This window comes from Telopea speciosissima, chromosome 2 (genome assembly GCF_018873765.1).
Source record: "Telopea speciosissima isolate NSW1024214 ecotype Mountain lineage chromosome 2, Tspe_v1, whole genome shotgun sequence".
Taxonomy (NCBI): Eukaryota; Viridiplantae; Streptophyta; class Magnoliopsida; order Proteales; family Proteaceae; genus Telopea; species Telopea speciosissima.
In genome coordinates this window covers 80,934,804-80,951,235 of record NC_057917.1, presented here as the reverse complement: position 1 = coordinate 80,951,235, position 16,432 = coordinate 80,934,804, and the positions used below count along the sequence as shown (strand labels likewise).

The following is a 16,432-nucleotide window of genomic DNA, read 5'->3' as shown; positions in this document are numbered from 1 at the left end:
GTTAAAACCTTAATTAAAATTTTTATGTCAAACTCAAGTCGGTAAGCTTTATCCAACTGCTTGGAAGGAATCTAGCCTCACTTCTGTATTGCTCTTCAACTGCTTTTTCTTTCTACCTTTTTGAATGTCTAATCCCACATATCTTCTTCAAGGTCTTTTTATTGCTTTGGTAGAACTGGGTCAGCTACTCAAATTTGATTTGACAGTCTACCCTTTTTAAGGCCTGTTGTTAATAGAAGTGGTCCTGCCTTGTCTCACCATTTCGACCTGGTGCCTTCTGTCCAATGATTTACTGACACAGACTGGGATTGAACGGCCTCCAGGTGATGAGCCACAAAGGGGAGGGAAAAGGGAAAATCTGTTATATATTAGAAAATGCAAATCTGATGACAGATATTGCTCTGGTCAGATCTTCAAGTCAAGGGATTTCAAGATATCAAGGGCAGAATTTAATCTTAAACTCCAGATTACTTTAGTAAAGAAAATGTGATAGAAATAAGAATATAGGGGAATGTGGAAGGGGGGATCTACGGTCTAAAGAAGATAAAATATAGGACAAATCGATGGGATAAAAATAGTTAACAAACAGGGTAGTGGTTGGGCTTAGAAAATTAGGAAATAAGATAAACAAATAAAAGAAACAAATTAAAGGAGAGAACGAAGATGGAAGGGAACATGTGTGGGGGAGAAAAGAGCCACCTTAGCTATTGCAACAATTTGGTAACCAACCAAATGAATTAAAAAATCTTCATTCAAACAAATCCATTTATTTGTCTCTTTTTTTTGGAGGGGGGGGGGGAGGCGAAGGGGAGGGTTGGTTACATAAAAATGAAATAAAATACTGTTCTACCAAGAACCCTTGGCTTCCTGATACTGCTAACAGACTAAATTTTATTTTTTGACTAACTACTTTTTACCCATGGACAACTCGATAAATATTTAAACCTCTAAAATGTCATAATCGGCATATAAAATAAGATCCCATAACCAGATATTGGCCCACTAATATAAATTACCAAAAATTAAAATCTTGCTCCCCCACCCCTCCATGAAAATTAAAAGACCAGTCTGCCCCTATATAAAAAAACTAAATTTATGCTAATTGGAACAAAATCTAAGCCACCTGCTCTGGATCTTTATGTGCCTCTGCATTAACAAGTCAGTATGTGTATATATAACACACAGCAACACACACTAACAGAGTTTTCCTATCTTAACTCTCAGGAAAGAGTTGAAGAAGAAGCCAAAGGCTGAAGCTAAAACAGCATTGTTGCTGAATAAACCAAATTACAAAACCAAGAATGGCTGAATGGAATTTTAGACATCCCTTAAATAACTCAAAGACTTAAAATCCAACAAGAATTCAATCTAACTCTACAGAAACTCTGTTTCTTTACCAAATTACAGACAGAACAATCCTAGACTGATACAAAAATAAAGTTAAAGTGAGGGTCATTTTTGGACATGTGGAAGTCATATTCATTTGGGAAATTTGCACGTACCTCCCCTGAGGTAAGGCTTAATTACAGATTCACCCATGTGTTTTGTATATTTATGCGGACCTCCCCTGCTTTCCAAAATAATTAGTAAGTAAACCCACTCTGTTAACCTGGGACTGAAAACGTTAGAATTCTTCATTTGTTGACCAATTTGCCCTTCATGCTAAAATAAACATATTTCTTCCATTGCTTGCTCTGTGGAGCAATAACAAACCGAAAGGAGAGAAACCCTTTACCTGCCTCTGCTACACCTCTGAGGCAACCACCATTCTTGCCGCTGAGCTGAAATCTGTCACCAATGGCTTCCGGCGACCTGGAAATGTGGAGTTACTACTGAGATCTGCTACCTGCAACCTTGCTGCTGAGGTGAAACCCTTTGTGATATTGTAATGGAATTTAATTACTAATTAAATAGATAAAATTAACATATATCATTCAATTTTCATACTCTTCACAAAGGATTATTAAGTGTTTGATGTTTGAACCAGACCAAAACTTAATTTTTGCTGTTCCTATAACCCTAACTTACGCTCTTCGTTTTCCAAAGAAGAGCAGCCTCTGCAGAATGGTAGGTGCCCCAAAACCCATCATTCACTCCTTTCTTAATCTATCTTTTTTATTATTATTTTAATTATATCATCTTATCATGGTAGAATGGAATGATGGGGTTGTTTTCGAGAGAGGAATGCTGCTGGGAGAATCACCGATTGGGTTGTTTTTGGAGTCGATTGAAACAGAGGAGCATAGAGATGGGAATGATGAAGGTCGACCTTGCAGCGAGATGGGGGCGGGAAGGTTGAGTTCGATGACATCGCCTCTTGCTACTCAGATTGCACCTCTGCCAAACTCGGCGGCGATTTAGGTCTTCACCTCTTTATTTTCCTTCATCCATTCTTACTTCCCTTCTCCTCCTTTATGTTTTACATTTATATGGATTCTGGATTCTGGGTTCTTTTCCCCGGTTTACTTCTTGGGTACCAGAGAGTTAGGGTTTCTTCTCAGTGCTTAAATCGCACTGGGGAATTCGATCTCTGCACTTCTGTCCTTTCTCTGGTCACAGATTCCTATGGTTTCCATGAATTGAATTGCCCAACTTAGTTTTAGGAATTGTATTGATTTCTTTAATTTAGAGTGTTGTGTGTGATAAGTCTTAACCAATTCTTCTGTTGTGCGTGATGTATCACTTCTTCATAGAAGTTCATGGAGAGGAGAAGGGTGGTGAGGTTCCTTGATGCAGCTCCAAGTAGGAAGAAGAAGAAGGAGAAGAAGAAGAAGAAGAAGAAGAGGTACTGAATTAGGGCTTAAGTAGGGGGCCATAGGTTAGGTTTATTTGCTAGTATTCTCCATACTTAGTTTAATTTTTCTGTTTTTAGATTGAACCAGTTTAGAATTGGTTGTATCCAATTGGTTCGAGTGGTCCAATTTAAGTTATTTAGCTAATTAAGTCTTAACTTAAGTTAGTAGGGGTATCTTAGTCATTTTACTGTTTTAATTAGTTAAGTTAGATTTAAACCTCTCCCTTCCACGTTTTTGTGAAGGAGAAGTCTTTAACTTGTATTAGGATTTGGCATTAGCCATATTATAAATAAAATAAATCGTGGAGGCTCCCCCACAATTGAAAATTTGAAAAAAAAAAGACTGTTTGCTGGCTGCCGATTGCTGCTGCTGCTGCTGCTGCTCCTTGGAGTGTTGCCTTGTGGATCTATCAAGGAAGAAGGACAGGTGGATCTCCTCTGACTCCTTACGCCGTGACGGCTGGGAGGTTCTCTCTTTGAAGGTGGCTCTATCCTTCACCCCTTATTCAGACTTGCTGCCAGTGGAGTTCTGCTGTAAGTTTGGATCTTGATTTTTGTTTTCCATTCATCCTCCCTCCCCAATCGATTCCCCCTTTATTTTTATTTGATTTTCCCCATAAACCCTAATCTGACATTGTCTCTATGAGACCCTAGAACCTGTCCAGCCTTCATCCTTCATCTGTTTTTCATAAAAATCAGACCACAGCCTCCTCCTCATACCAACCCTTCCACTCGACCAGACCTGCAGCCCAATCTGATCAGTCAAAACCCTAGTTTCCCCTACCACCATTAAAATCCCAAAACCGTAAAATAGTCTAAAACCTGTACAGCCTATTCTAACCATCAGAATTGGCCTAAACTTTGATCGAACCTTGTTCCCCTTGCCAGTAAAACTCGACCTCAGTCCTAGCCCAAAAATCTCATCCTTAACCCTAGTTTTCAACTTAGATCCTAAAACCTCAAACCCAAACCCTAACCCTAAAATTCTGAAATTTGAATTTTGATTCAAAACTTATTAAAATCTGTTTTAATAGCTTCCCCTAAGCCTGCCTATTAAAATCAGATATACATTACCCCATTCCCCCACATCTAACCCTAGAATTTAACCTAAAAACCCTTATTCTGCCCAATCAAACCAGCAGCCCTTTTTAGATCCTATTGCTTGGCTCCTAGTAGGTTTCCTACCTATCTAGGACTACATTATTCCTGCTATGCATCAGAATCCGAAATGCCCCACTGATATTGGTTAGTAGATTGCCTGAAATGGCGAGGTAAGATAGGCTCTGCAATGCAAGTATCTCGAGCATGATTTGCCCCTCAAGCTGGTTCGAGGCGAGTCGGATTGCAGTCAAGGATGTACAGGAGTATAGGCTCTTGGGCAGATTACCAAAGAAGTTGTTTCCGCTTAGGTCCATCATGTTTAATTGTACTAGTTCGGAGATATCAATGGTCAACAGAGCAAAGAGAAGGAATGGCCACTGCAATTCATGGTTACGCCTCCTTTGAATCGAATCAGACGGCGATTCACCTTCCGAATAGGCATCAGACTTCCACCCATAGTAGTAAATCTCGTTTTGTTTCGGTGTTTCGGTCTGACCGAAATTTCCGAGATACCGAAATTTCGTCGAAATATGATATTTTTTCTGTGGGTGTAAAATGCCAAAAATGACCTAGATTTCCGAAATTTCAGAAACGAGATGACCGAAATTTCCAAAATATTCGAAATATTGCATTTTTCAATTCGATGTTGCATTTCGTTTTGACTCGACCGAGATACTCGAAATTCTCGAAATCTCGACCGAGACGAAATGAGTTTTAGTACTATGCTTCCACCGCCAATATCTTCTCTCTCTTCACTCTCTCCTCACACGCACACACAAAGGATTCGCTGGAGAACAATGTGTGTGAATTTAGTAGCAACAAAGATAAGGGAAGAAAACAAAAGCACAGAGCTCTGCAAGTAAAGAAGACGATGAATGGCATGTGTTCTTGCACAGAGATTTTTAGGGTCTTCAAACCCTAAACGATGGATTGTGGGAGAAGGGCATATCTTTACCCTACCAAACGTATATTGGTAATAAAATGACTAAAACACTCTTACCGTTCGCAACTAACGGGGACAACTAACGGAGTGGGTTTACTTACTAATTATTTTGGAAAGCAGGGGAGGTACGTGTAAATATCCAAAACACATGGGTGAATCTGTAATTAAGCCTTACCTCAGGGGAGGTACGTGTAAATTTCCCTATGCTTTTTACATGGTAGAAGTTGCTAAAATCACTTCAACTGGAGCTCATAGGCTTTGATTTGGATCTAGAATAGTTGAAGGATAAAAAACGACTCTAACTACTGTGATAAGGACTAGGAAAAATTTAAAGATTAACAAAGAAATTGGAAACTGAAGTTGCTGGTGGCAGAACTTCTGATTTTCCTTCGGTAGCTGGCAACATTTCAATTTGAACTTAAACACTTCAAAACTGACTTGGATGGCCAGGGAGAGCTGAAAATACAGACTGCTGATTTGGAGTGGAAAAGGAGAACTGAACTGAAGAATTGATTCTCATGTTCTAGCTTCTCTGTTTTGCTAATGGCCTTTTGGTAAAATTGCTTCTGTCCCCAGCTTTTGAAAATGACAATTTTTTTCCCTACATCAGTATATGGATAAATTAGATGAACTTGGTCTATGAGCTGGTGTTGCATGCCCAAGAGTTATTGGAAGTTCACATTGTTAGGGTATTTAACTAAAATTTCAATGTATTAAACCATATGTTGTTAGGTTCTAATGCTTCTTTAAGCTTCTGTTTTGCCTTCCTGGTTGATTGTTAGATTCAGATAATGTTCCTTGACCAGTTGCATTTGGACATCTTTCTAATTTCTTGTATACTTCCTCTGTAGATATGACATGGAGGCTATCTACTTTGATGAAGGTGTAAGAAATGCAAAGCGGGAACTGTTGCAGTCAAAGGCATTGCATGTGAGTTTATACACACGTATTCATTTTGTGATCATCTGGTTACTGGTAGTACTTATACATACTGAATGGTTTGGTATAATATTTAGTAGGACAGTTGTAGTTACTAGCTAGTTAATTAATTTCTTTTCTGCCCCAGATGCTTTGAACGCTTTTAAAGTCGAATATGCTTATATTTGCTTTTATGGATATTTTCTCTCTCTTACAATTTTCTAATCTTGGATGGTGCTTGGTTATCCCTTACTGATGGTCTAATCCAACACCAGAGTGAAATTGGATTCAGTCATTGTAATGTCTGTTGTTGCCAAATTGCTTTTCAATTTGTTTCCATGCACCATTTTACTCATTATGCATTTGGCAGTACTTACAAACAGTTCCATAAATAGGGTACTCGGTTCGGCTATAATTTTTCATTTTAAAAGAAATCTTTAATACTTTTTAGGGAGTTACATGTCGCTAAGTTTTTAAAGAAAATGTCATTAATTGTGTTTTGATGAGATAATGATTCATTAGAAGGCAGAAGCAATGGAAAATGGTACATAGAACACGCTGTTCCAGTTAGTTATGTATCTGTGTGCATATTGTTAAATTTTGTAGAGCAAGACACTCAGAAAATATCAGCTTTCTGTTTTTTATGCGATCGAATAAGATGACACCTTGTAAACCTTGGGAGTTCTATTATTTTCTGTCCAATCAGGTATTTGAGAGCATTATCCAATGCAGGACTATACTTCTCCACTTGGGACTAATGTTATGCAGTTTCCACCCTAATGAATGTTTTAGCTCCTTACTTCCTCTAGCATTAACTTGAGAGAAATTAATCAACCAAGGATTTCATGCCATACTTTGCAGTTTCTATGCAAATTGACAGATTAGCACCAGTTGCAAGAGAATTAGCCATTAATGTACGCAAGTTCCAATATGACCGTGGTATCGGCCAAGATTTTAAATTAATTATGAGTGGAGGATGAAAATGTCATCCTCTCAATGAACACTCTCGTTGCACCCAATTTTTCTGATGGCTGGAGCATATTCATTGATGTGTGTGTGTGTGTGTGTGTGTGTAATCCTTTTGTTCCTCTTCCTGAATGCTCCCAACCTACTGCAAAAGCAGCAACTTACTTCAAGTCAGACCTTGAGCTCCAAAAGCTCGAGGTATTATGTTTTCATGCACCATGCTGCATACATTTTGTGTTCCTTCCATACATAGCAACAGCCATCTGTAATTTTTTGTGTTCCTTCCGTACATTACATCGTACATCCGTAATTCAGTCTTGTTGTTTGGGCACTTTGACCTTCCTATTTGTAGTGCTTGGGTCCAGGGAAGAGTACTCTATTTATGCTTTCCTTGATGGAACTTCATTAAAGAATCTCTTTGAAGAGAGTTCATTGCTCTCCCTAGACTTATTTGAAGTGAGCATTTTTAGTTGTTATCATATGAAAAATATATACTGAAAAAGCTTGAAATTAGTCAATCTAACTGATAAATCATAGTCGGTAATTTGTATTACTGTAGTCCATATCTCTTCTTGATTTTTGATGAGTTGATTGTTGCCTTATTCGTGTTGTTTTGTATATTTTGCAGTTTGTTTATCCTGCTTACCAAAACATGTTGGGGCATCTGCGTTCTAAATCTCTCAATAATTTCAAGAATGGATTGGAAAAGTCACTCTATAAAGGAGAAGGATTCTCTGCATCTGTTTGTATTTGCATTCAGTCCTGCATGCATGAGTTTGATGATGGATGTGCAGGTGAGTTTAGTTTATTTTGTCTTTGCTGATAGGGTCATTTAATATTTTAGGATTCACCCCTTGGGTGAACTTTATTGAAGTTCACCCAATAACCCCTGCCACATCAGCAGAAGAGGGTGAGCCCATGAGATAGTGTGCAACACACCATTCTTACTGAATTTGTTTCAGCCCATGACAAGCAAGGGATGCATTCAAAGGCGAGTTCAAAGTGACAAAATTACAAAAATGCGGTAGATTCCGTCATAAAAAACAGAATTTTTGTAGTTTTATGGAACTTTGGACTAACTTTTGAGCCATTTTCCCTGCATTTGGTGCTCAAACTTAATTAGTAGGATGGATGAGATGTTGTCTTTTCACATGGATTGACCTATGTCTATCCATCCTGTCCACGTGACAAGTGGTCAATTCTGAAAGGCTATGGTTACTGCCCATTTTTGATGATCCATTAACTACTCAACAGTTTTTTGATGGATGGCACTTAGGAAGGTCCTAAGGTCATCCACTATATTTCTACTCATGTGACCTTGTCAGTCAATAGTCAATACTCAATACTCAATACATAAATAAAGTGTAAGACCTAAGAAGTAAGAAGTAAGAAGTTAAGAACCAAGAATTAAAAAGTATCTAAAGTAAGAATCAATAAGCCAAATTTAATGGAAAAGAAATAACCTAGGGTGATCTAAATTCTGAATCATTCCAAAAATCATCAATAAAAGAAAATATAAAATAAATAAACTAGTAAAATGCCAAAATTAAGTAATCTTTAAAGCATAAACAGTCAAATACTTCAAGTGAAGAAAAGTCTAAAAAAACAATCCAAATTCCAAATACAAATTATTCAATAAAGTACTTCAATCCCAATTAAGTATATTTAAATCATATTCTTCTTGCTCTTGTTGCTGGCCCGCAGAATCACTTGGTTCTATACCATAATCATCGTCAACATTTTCATCATCACGCACATCCTCTTCCTCCAACTCCAACTCCAACTCCAGTTCTTCATCTGAAGACTCCTCAGCCCTCCCCCTACCACACCATGATTAGAAGATTCCAGCCGCTCCACTGGTTGATGCTCCAGACCTCCTTGGTCTATTGGGGCCCGAAAACGATGAAGATGCCCCACCTACTGTTGATACAGTTCTCCAATTGAGATCATCCTCAGGATGAACTAATTCGTCATCTGATTCGCCAATCATCCATTCACTACTCCAATCTAGCTCACAAAGCACCAGTGGATTATAATTTTTGTATTGTTCCTTTCTTTCTTGGAACCTTACTTGAAGACGGCGGTTGTATTGGATGTAGACAAGATCATTTAAATGTTGATGCTCTAATCTATTCCTCTTGGTGTGAATCTGAAGAACAATTAACAATATCATAATATCAACTCTTTATTCTGTAAGCCATTCTTTCATAAAACCCTACAACAAATAAAAATAAAGTTAACTTAATACTGAAGTATTCACAAACTCAAATATGCTCCAATTGCGCTCACATCCAAAATATGAGCAACAAAGACCAAGTAAGTGCATTGCAATCTGTGTAAGATCAGGTGTAGAGCTTCCATGTTTTTGCCACCAAACGACTATAAATATATATAAGAAAAAATATAGATTAAATTAAAATCAATATACAAAGTTCAAAACTACAAACAACTAAACAATATATATTTAAAAAAAATACTTACTAGGATCCAACTTGTCCATTTGTCTAATCGCCATCTCCTTTGCAAAACTTCCTTTAGCTCCTGTATGATCAGCGGATTGTTCACTGATCTTGTCTTGCAAGGTTGTATCAGGCACCAACCTTGCAAGAACATCATTAAAGGCATCATTTGCTTTATGCATCAAGGAGTTAGGTAAGTCTATGAGTCACTTTAGAAATTTTAAAAGGTCCTTCTATACGCAATACATCCCCATTAATTGGACATGATTTGAATTAATAGAATTGAAGTTTTTTTTCTAGAGTTTTTGATCTGTTGAGCTCTGATATGTGGGTGAAGGCTCTTCTCTGGCCGGCTTCTTTCTTCTCTTAGTTCTGAATTCTACTGCAAATCAGGTGCTAGCTCTTCTCTTCAATTATTCTTCTTCTCCTACTTTTCTTTTATTCTAATCTGTGGTACTTCTATTCTAGATCAATTTTCAGATTGCATTCCTCTTTAATATCTCTCTAGTTACTGGGTTGTTACTTCAAATTTAACATAATAGTTTCTAATCTTATTCTCTGTAACTTTGGTTCTGTTTCTTAAAGAATACTGGTCAATATCATTGTTCTAGTACAGCTAATAGTTTCCCAGTAGCTCTAGGACTTCTCCTGATTCCATATTCTGTTGTCAGAATTTCTTCAAATTCTGCAGGGCTGTTCTTCTAGGATAGACCATTCGACCTGAGTTCTAACCTATTCTGAGCTGTCTGTTTTGAGTTACAAACTCTCTCCTATTTCTGGCCTATATTTCCCTGGTCTCTGGTTACTGGTTTGTTGTACTTCAAATTTCACATACTAGTTTCTAATCTTGTTCTCTGAAATTCCCTTGTTCTGCTTTCTGGTTCATAATTAGTCTATAATGGTTTTGTTCAGGATTGATGCTAAAAGGCGTGGGAATTTTTTTTTAAATGATGCTGGCTACCCACCTGAGTCCCTGATGCACCAACCCTCCTCACCCTGCCTTGAAACTGGGAATACAGTAAATCTGTTCGATTGCCAACTCCAGTAGTTTTACGTGATTGAATTTTCCATTTGTCATACTTTAATTCTGATTTGGATTTTCTAGTTTTCTGCAAGTTGATTCTGTATCAGCCTATATCTTGCCTGGATGCAGGACATCTGTTGGCCCTACAATTTTTGTGCCCAATAGTACAAGTTCAAAAAAACAGTAAAAGTCCTGTAAATTCTGGGTTCTGACTTGTGGAACCTATTCCATGAAAGGATGAGCAGGAAAAAATGGAAAAACCCATTCAAATATCTTTCATCTTCTTTCCTGACAGTTGGCAGCCCGCTAAGCTTCAGAATAGGGTGGTTGTCTGTGACCTCTCCCCTCTCTTTGTACTATCCAAAATCTACATTACTTTCCCCCAAATATGAGCTTTAGATTTCAAACCTTAGTGCAGAGAGCAACCACTTGTTGAGGTTTTTACCTCTTGGAATAAGGTTGAACCCAAATACAAGTTTTTTGGTGCCAATCCTGCTACAGATAGAGACCATTTTATGTGGTTGTTTCCCCCCCTCCCCCAACCCCTCTCTTTGTGTACACCCTTAGGAAGATGAAGATGATGTTCCGATTGTGTTTGAGGGATAAAGATTTTTTGGAAGTTACTGCGTGAGAGAGAGAGAGAGGGTTTCAGACTGTCACCCTGCTTACAAACTTGGAGAGCTACAAATCGTTGTTGGGGAAAAGAGAGTGAAATATCAATGGGTTTTCCCATTCTTTTTTTCATTTCAAGGAATGGGTCTGACCAAGGTTTTAGAACTCGGTTTTGCCCCTGGTTTTGCCAGGCGATGAAACCGAGTTTCGCCGAGATCTCGGTGAGATGGTACATTTTTTCCCTTCTGAACTCGGTGGTGGGTTTCGGTGTCCATATGGCCAAGATAGGTCCTGAAAGTTGACATCCATCCTATTTTAGGCACTCTAAACACAATGGAAACATTAGTTTTTACAAATTCAAACCCAAAATGGTATTTTGACTTCGGATCCTAGGTTGGTAGTCTACAGCGTACGTGAGGTCTACCCTAGGCTATTCCACATAATATTTAGAACTCATATAATTAAAGTAGAGGTGTAAAACAACTTAAATAAGCATTAGGAGTTAAAATACATCAAATCCATAAACCATTAAAGCATTAGGCATCATATTCATATTTCATAATCATGCATGGTGATGGTTTGATGGTTTGTTAATAATTGTTGGAAACTTGGAAAAAGACATAGATAGATTAAACAAATACAAGTGTAAGCGTGTAACAAGTCCTACCATTTGAGAGTAGCTAGTACTAAAACGAGTTCGGGCTGGATCAGCATAACGACCACATTGGACAGTGTTCTTGAGAAGGAAACCAACTCCCTCTCTTGATGTTGAAGCTTCAATGTTTTTTTTATTTTTCGTTTTTGATGGAGGTGAGATTTGCCAAAAAAATCAACTAAAGTTGGGCTTTCCCTTCACAACAGTCCGAGACTGTCGAGAGGAGGTGAGATTTTGACCCTTACGTTGGTCTGGTTCAACTCGAGACCGAGATATTGTATATTTTTGGTATCGACTATGGTCTTGTCTCGAGACTGCCGAAACTGAGAAAATAGCGATCTCGCCGAGATCTTGTACCATGGGTCTGACACATCAGGATTACACTATGTAGAGATTTATTTTATTTTATTTTTATTTTGCTTTTAAACCTGAAAGTGGTTAAAATTGAGAAAAGTTGCTGTTGAAGCTCAACTTGAATTTTTGGTCCCAATGGCGGGTATCCTGTATTCAAACCTAATAAAGGCTAGATGCAGAGTATCTGGACCTGATCTCATCACCATCATGTGTCATCTCATCTCCTAGGTGCCTTCTGTTGTCAAACAAAACCTATTGTTGGATTTCTGTTTTGCTGACCAGAACTGTGTCCTTTGCCTCACCATTACAGAATTGTGATAGTACTTTTACAGCTTGATTTTGTTTTTCTTGCAGATGCTGCTGTAAAGCAGGCTACATGGGATGCTTCAAAAATTCGAGAAAAGCTTCGTCGAGATGTTGAAGCACATGTAGCATCTGTCCGTACTGCAAAGTTGTCAGAAATAGTAGCCAACTATGAGGTATGGTACTTGAGACTTGTTTACATGGAAGAATTACACATTGACAGGGGAACTATGAGAACGAGTAATTTATTTGTTAGTTCTTCGTGATGTCATAACAAATATGTCCTTTTGATCTGTAGAAACAACTTACAGAAGCACTTGCCCAACCTGTAGAATCTTTATTTGACACTGCTGGAAATGACACCTGGGCATCAATAAGGAAACTTCTTAATCGTGAGAGTGAAACCGCTGTATCAGGGTTCTCAACTGCTATTGCTGGTTTTGAGTTGGATCAAGCAATGTTTGATAAAATGGTGCAGAACATACGGGACTTTGCAAGAGGTGTGGTGGATAAGAAAGCAAGAGAAGAAGCTGGGAAAGTTCTAATTCGTATGAAGGATAGGTACCAATTAAAGTTTTTAACTCTATCATGGTCTTTAATTTGTCATTTCTTGGTGGGCTCACTGTTGAATTGTTTCCAGGTTTTCAACAATCTTCAGTCATGACAATGATTCGATGCCTAGGGTTTGGACCGGGAAGGAAGATATTAAAGCAATAACAAAAGCTGCTCGTGCTGCGGTAATTTGCTTTTTCAGAATATGACTACAATGTAAAAAAAATTATGAACACATTCTTAACATTTGAGGGCATAAAAATATCCTATGATCTTGTTGCAGTCTCTGAAGCTTTTATCTGTAATGGCTGTCATTCGCTTGGATGAAAAACCAGACAAGATTGAGGCTACACTTTTTTCATCTCTTATGGATGGAACAGTAGCTGTTTCTGCTTCCCAGGAGAGGGGAATAGGAACCTCTACAGATCCTCTAGCTTCAAGCACATGGGAGGAGGTATTTTCGGAATTCGTTATCGTGTTTCATCGGTTCAAACTTTGTTTCATACTGACTTGTGTATGTAACAGGTTCCTCCAAATAGTACACTAGTTACACCAGTGCAATGTAAGTCTGTGTGGAGACAGTTCAAAATTGAAACAGAGTATACTGTCACTCAAGCCATGTCTGCACAGGTACATAATAAGTGTATATGTTGTTTTCTCTTCCATATTTTCTTCATATAATTTATTGTCTGAAAAGTTATTTTTCCTTTTGTCTGTCTTTTTCCTTTTTCTTTTATGTTTGCCTCATTTTCTACTGCTAAAAAAATGGCATGTTTTCTCCCTGTGGGTTTTTTCATTTTACTTTTGAACTCAATCCGTTGAGTTGGTTCCTTATTACCAACTTTAAATATGTAATTCATATGTTGGAAATAGCCTCTCCGCAAAGTGGGGTCAAGGCTGCGTACATTATGACCCTCCCCAGACCCCGCAGTGGCGGGAGCCTTGTGCACTGGGTACGCCCTTTTTTTTTTAATGCCATTTTGAGGGATCTTCTTTGGATATGAAATTTGATCTATTTTTTATTATTGTTTGTAGCTTATTTTAGGTGCCATCTCAGAGTCTTTCAAAATATCTAATTGCCTCTAGTAGCGTTCCATGAGGGAGTGACATCAATTTACTTTTTCCTTGTCATGGTTTTTATCTCTATGACATAGCAACATCAATTCATTCTTTTGATATACGGAGTTATTCTGCTGTTAAATAACTTCTAGGTTAGGTTTTGGTTCCCTCCATGAAATCACAGTACATATTCTGTTTGTGTTATGAAGTATCGTCCATAATCTTTAGTAAACTCTTTTTTCTCAGAGATGCCTTAATCCTCCTTTATTGTAATTTTATATTTTAGTAAACCTTTTCTTTAATGAAATACAATTACCATTTACATAGATTTATTTTACTTGATAAAAACTTTGGTAGTTTTTTTTTTTTTTTGGATGAATAAAAATTATATTACGAAAAAAAAAGGGGAGAATATACAAGCATGAGGACAAGCCAAATAGAAAAGAGAAAGGAACAAAGCTGGCGTAAGGGGGGGCTGGCTGAAAAAGGGGAATAGATAAACCCCAGGACACAACAATGAGCCTGTTCCTTGGGGAGTCCTTTACAGGAGTGTGGGGGAGCGAGGCAAGCTTGGAGGAAACATCAAAGAAGATGGCATTCCAAATCTGATCTAGAGCACGAGAGTTGGAAGTCCATCTTCGAGGGTTACATTCCATCCAAATATGAGAGATAGTGGCGCAAAAAGCTAACTTGCCAGCAGAGTCACATATTGTCTTTCCTTCATAAGTCATGTCGATCTAGAGCCACTCTCTCTGAAGGGGAAGATGTCTTCTTCTACCTGGCCAGCAATAACTCAAGACTCTCTTCCAAATGGAGTTAGAAAAGGGAGAAGAGAAGAACAGGTGGTCTGTATCTCCTTTCCCATTCCAACAAAGGCCACATGAAGGGGAAACCTGGATGTGGCGATGAATGAGGAAAGCCTGAGTCAAAAGATAGTTGGAGAGGGCATTGCTAAGAGGTAAAGCTGTGGCAGGGGATATGGCCTTTGAACCAAACAACTTTGTGCCAAGGGGAGGAGGAGCCTCTGTGTCTCACCAAGTCGTAAGCTGAGTGGGAACTAAACATGCCTGAAGCTGAGGGAAGCGAAAGAGTCATATCGTCTCTACCACGGTGACTAGGGGGAATGGGGAGGACCAAGCACCTCTGGAGATGATGTAGGCAACCATGGAGCTTCTGTCGCCTTGAGGAGTAGATGTCTCTGGGGCTCACCACTGAAGAGAGAACACCAAAGGGGTGCCATTTGTCATTCCAAAGGGAAGTGGATAGGCCATCATCAATTCTGCAAGATATGGCATCAATGGCAATGTGTCCGACTTGCAGGATTCTGCGCCAGATCCACGAAACATCAAAGGAGGAGCCAATCTACTAAATAGAGTCCCTACGGAGGCCAGCATGAACCCAAGATGTCCATATGCTGTCCTTCTTGGTAAGGAGCTTCCAAATCAGCTTGAGAGAGCCAATAAGGTTGACCTCTTGAGCCCCTGACCCCCTTCAGATTTGGGGAGGCAAAGAGGTACATGGTCAAGGGATGGAGAAATCTAGCGGATTCCACGCCTTTCCAGAGGAAGGCACACACGATGGACTCTGCATCATTTATGATTGCCTTGGGGAGCCCAAAGACCCCGCACCAGTAGATGTAGAATGATTGGAGCACTGATCTAATAAGCTCCAAGTGACCTGCATAGGAGTGAAGTCTAGGTTTTGTAAACTACAGCCTTTTTCGTAAAAGGTCTAAAATGAGGGAGCAATGGTGGGTAGTCAGTCAGGCAGGTATGAGGGGGAGGCCGAGGTACCTAACAGGAAGGGAGCCTAAAGTGAACCTTGTTAGATGGGAGAGGAAGGCATTAGTGGAGTTGGGGAACCGTGCAAGAAAACTAAGTTACATGGTAAAGTTGATGTGGAGGCCAGAGAGGGATTGGAAAAGGAGGAGGGAGGACATGATGGACTCTAAGCATGGAGAGGGTATCAACCTCCGGAGAATATCATAAGGTCATCGAAAGGCGAGGTGGGTTAGCTTCGTGGGTTTGCATTTGGGAATGGGGGAGATAAGATGATGGTCAGTTTTGGATTGAATACTGTGGGAGAGGACTTCAAGAGGATAGGCAAAAGAGGAAGGGGGAGAGGGGACAGCCCTGACGGATACCAGCAAAGGAGGAAAAAGATCAAGCCAGGCTGTTGTTGACAAGGACGGAGAAGCGGGGGGTAGGAAATGCTGGAACGGATCCAGTTAACACAGATGGGGGGAAGGACATTTTGAGGAGGGCTTGGGAAATGAAATCCCATCTGATGGAGTCGAAGGCTTTGTGGATGTCTATTTTTAAGAGAGTGGAGGGGGAGTGGGATTTACAGTCAAAGCCTTTATCAATTTCTTGACAAAGAATGATATTGTCGGCTATGCTACGACTGGCTATGAAGACCTATTGGTATGCACTCACCAAGTAATCAACAAATAGCTGAAGGCAGTTGGCCAAAATTTTGGCAATGAATTTGTAGAGGAGGTTACAAAGGGAAATGGGCCGAAAATCAGCCATGGAGGATGATCCCACTTTCTTGGGGATGAGGCAAAGGAACGTGTGATTGATATTGGTTGGGGGTGAAAAAGAAGCTTTTGATGGTATGGATGAGGTCTGCACTGATGATATACCAGCAGGAGAGGAAGAACCCCATATTGAAACCGTTAGGACCAGGGGCT

At 39.2% G+C, this 16,432-nt stretch overlaps 2 protein-coding genes and 1 long non-coding RNA gene across 3 annotated transcripts in view; 2 read left to right on the top strand and 1 right to left on the bottom strand.

Annotated features, from left to right (window-relative positions):
- The window catches only part of LOC122652946 (protein ROOT HAIR DEFECTIVE 3 homolog 2-like), a 33,753-nt gene that overhangs the window by 12,132 nt on the left and 5,189 nt on the right, over positions 1–16,432 (top strand). The window contains exons 14-20 of the mRNA XM_043846833.1: positions 5,690–5,768; positions 7,351–7,516; positions 12,181–12,305; positions 12,428–12,690; positions 12,770–12,866; positions 12,965–13,135; positions 13,207–13,311. Coding sequence (XP_043702768.1) covers positions 5,690–5,768; positions 7,351–7,516; positions 12,181–12,305; positions 12,428–12,690; positions 12,770–12,866; positions 12,965–13,135; positions 13,207–13,311 — 1,006 coding nt within the window. The remainder of the gene's footprint in view (positions 1–5,689; positions 5,769–7,350; positions 7,517–12,180; positions 12,306–12,427; positions 12,691–12,769; positions 12,867–12,964; positions 13,136–13,206; positions 13,312–16,432) is intronic.
- On the bottom strand, positions 117–15,150 carry LOC122652948. The gene is made up of 3 exons (XR_006331674.1): positions 15,139–15,150; positions 12,017–12,021; positions 117–175 (listed from the first exon to the last, which is right to left on the bottom strand). It is a non-coding gene; the product is annotated as an uncharacterized LOC122652948 (long non-coding RNA).
- LOC122652947 (tubulin beta chain) overlaps positions 4,638–16,432 on the top strand; it is a 29,508-nt gene continuing 17,713 nt past the window's right edge. The window contains exon 1 of the mRNA XM_043846834.1: positions 4,638–4,675. The gene's annotated coding sequence lies outside the window, so the exon portion shown is untranslated. The remainder of the gene's footprint in view (positions 4,676–16,432) is intronic.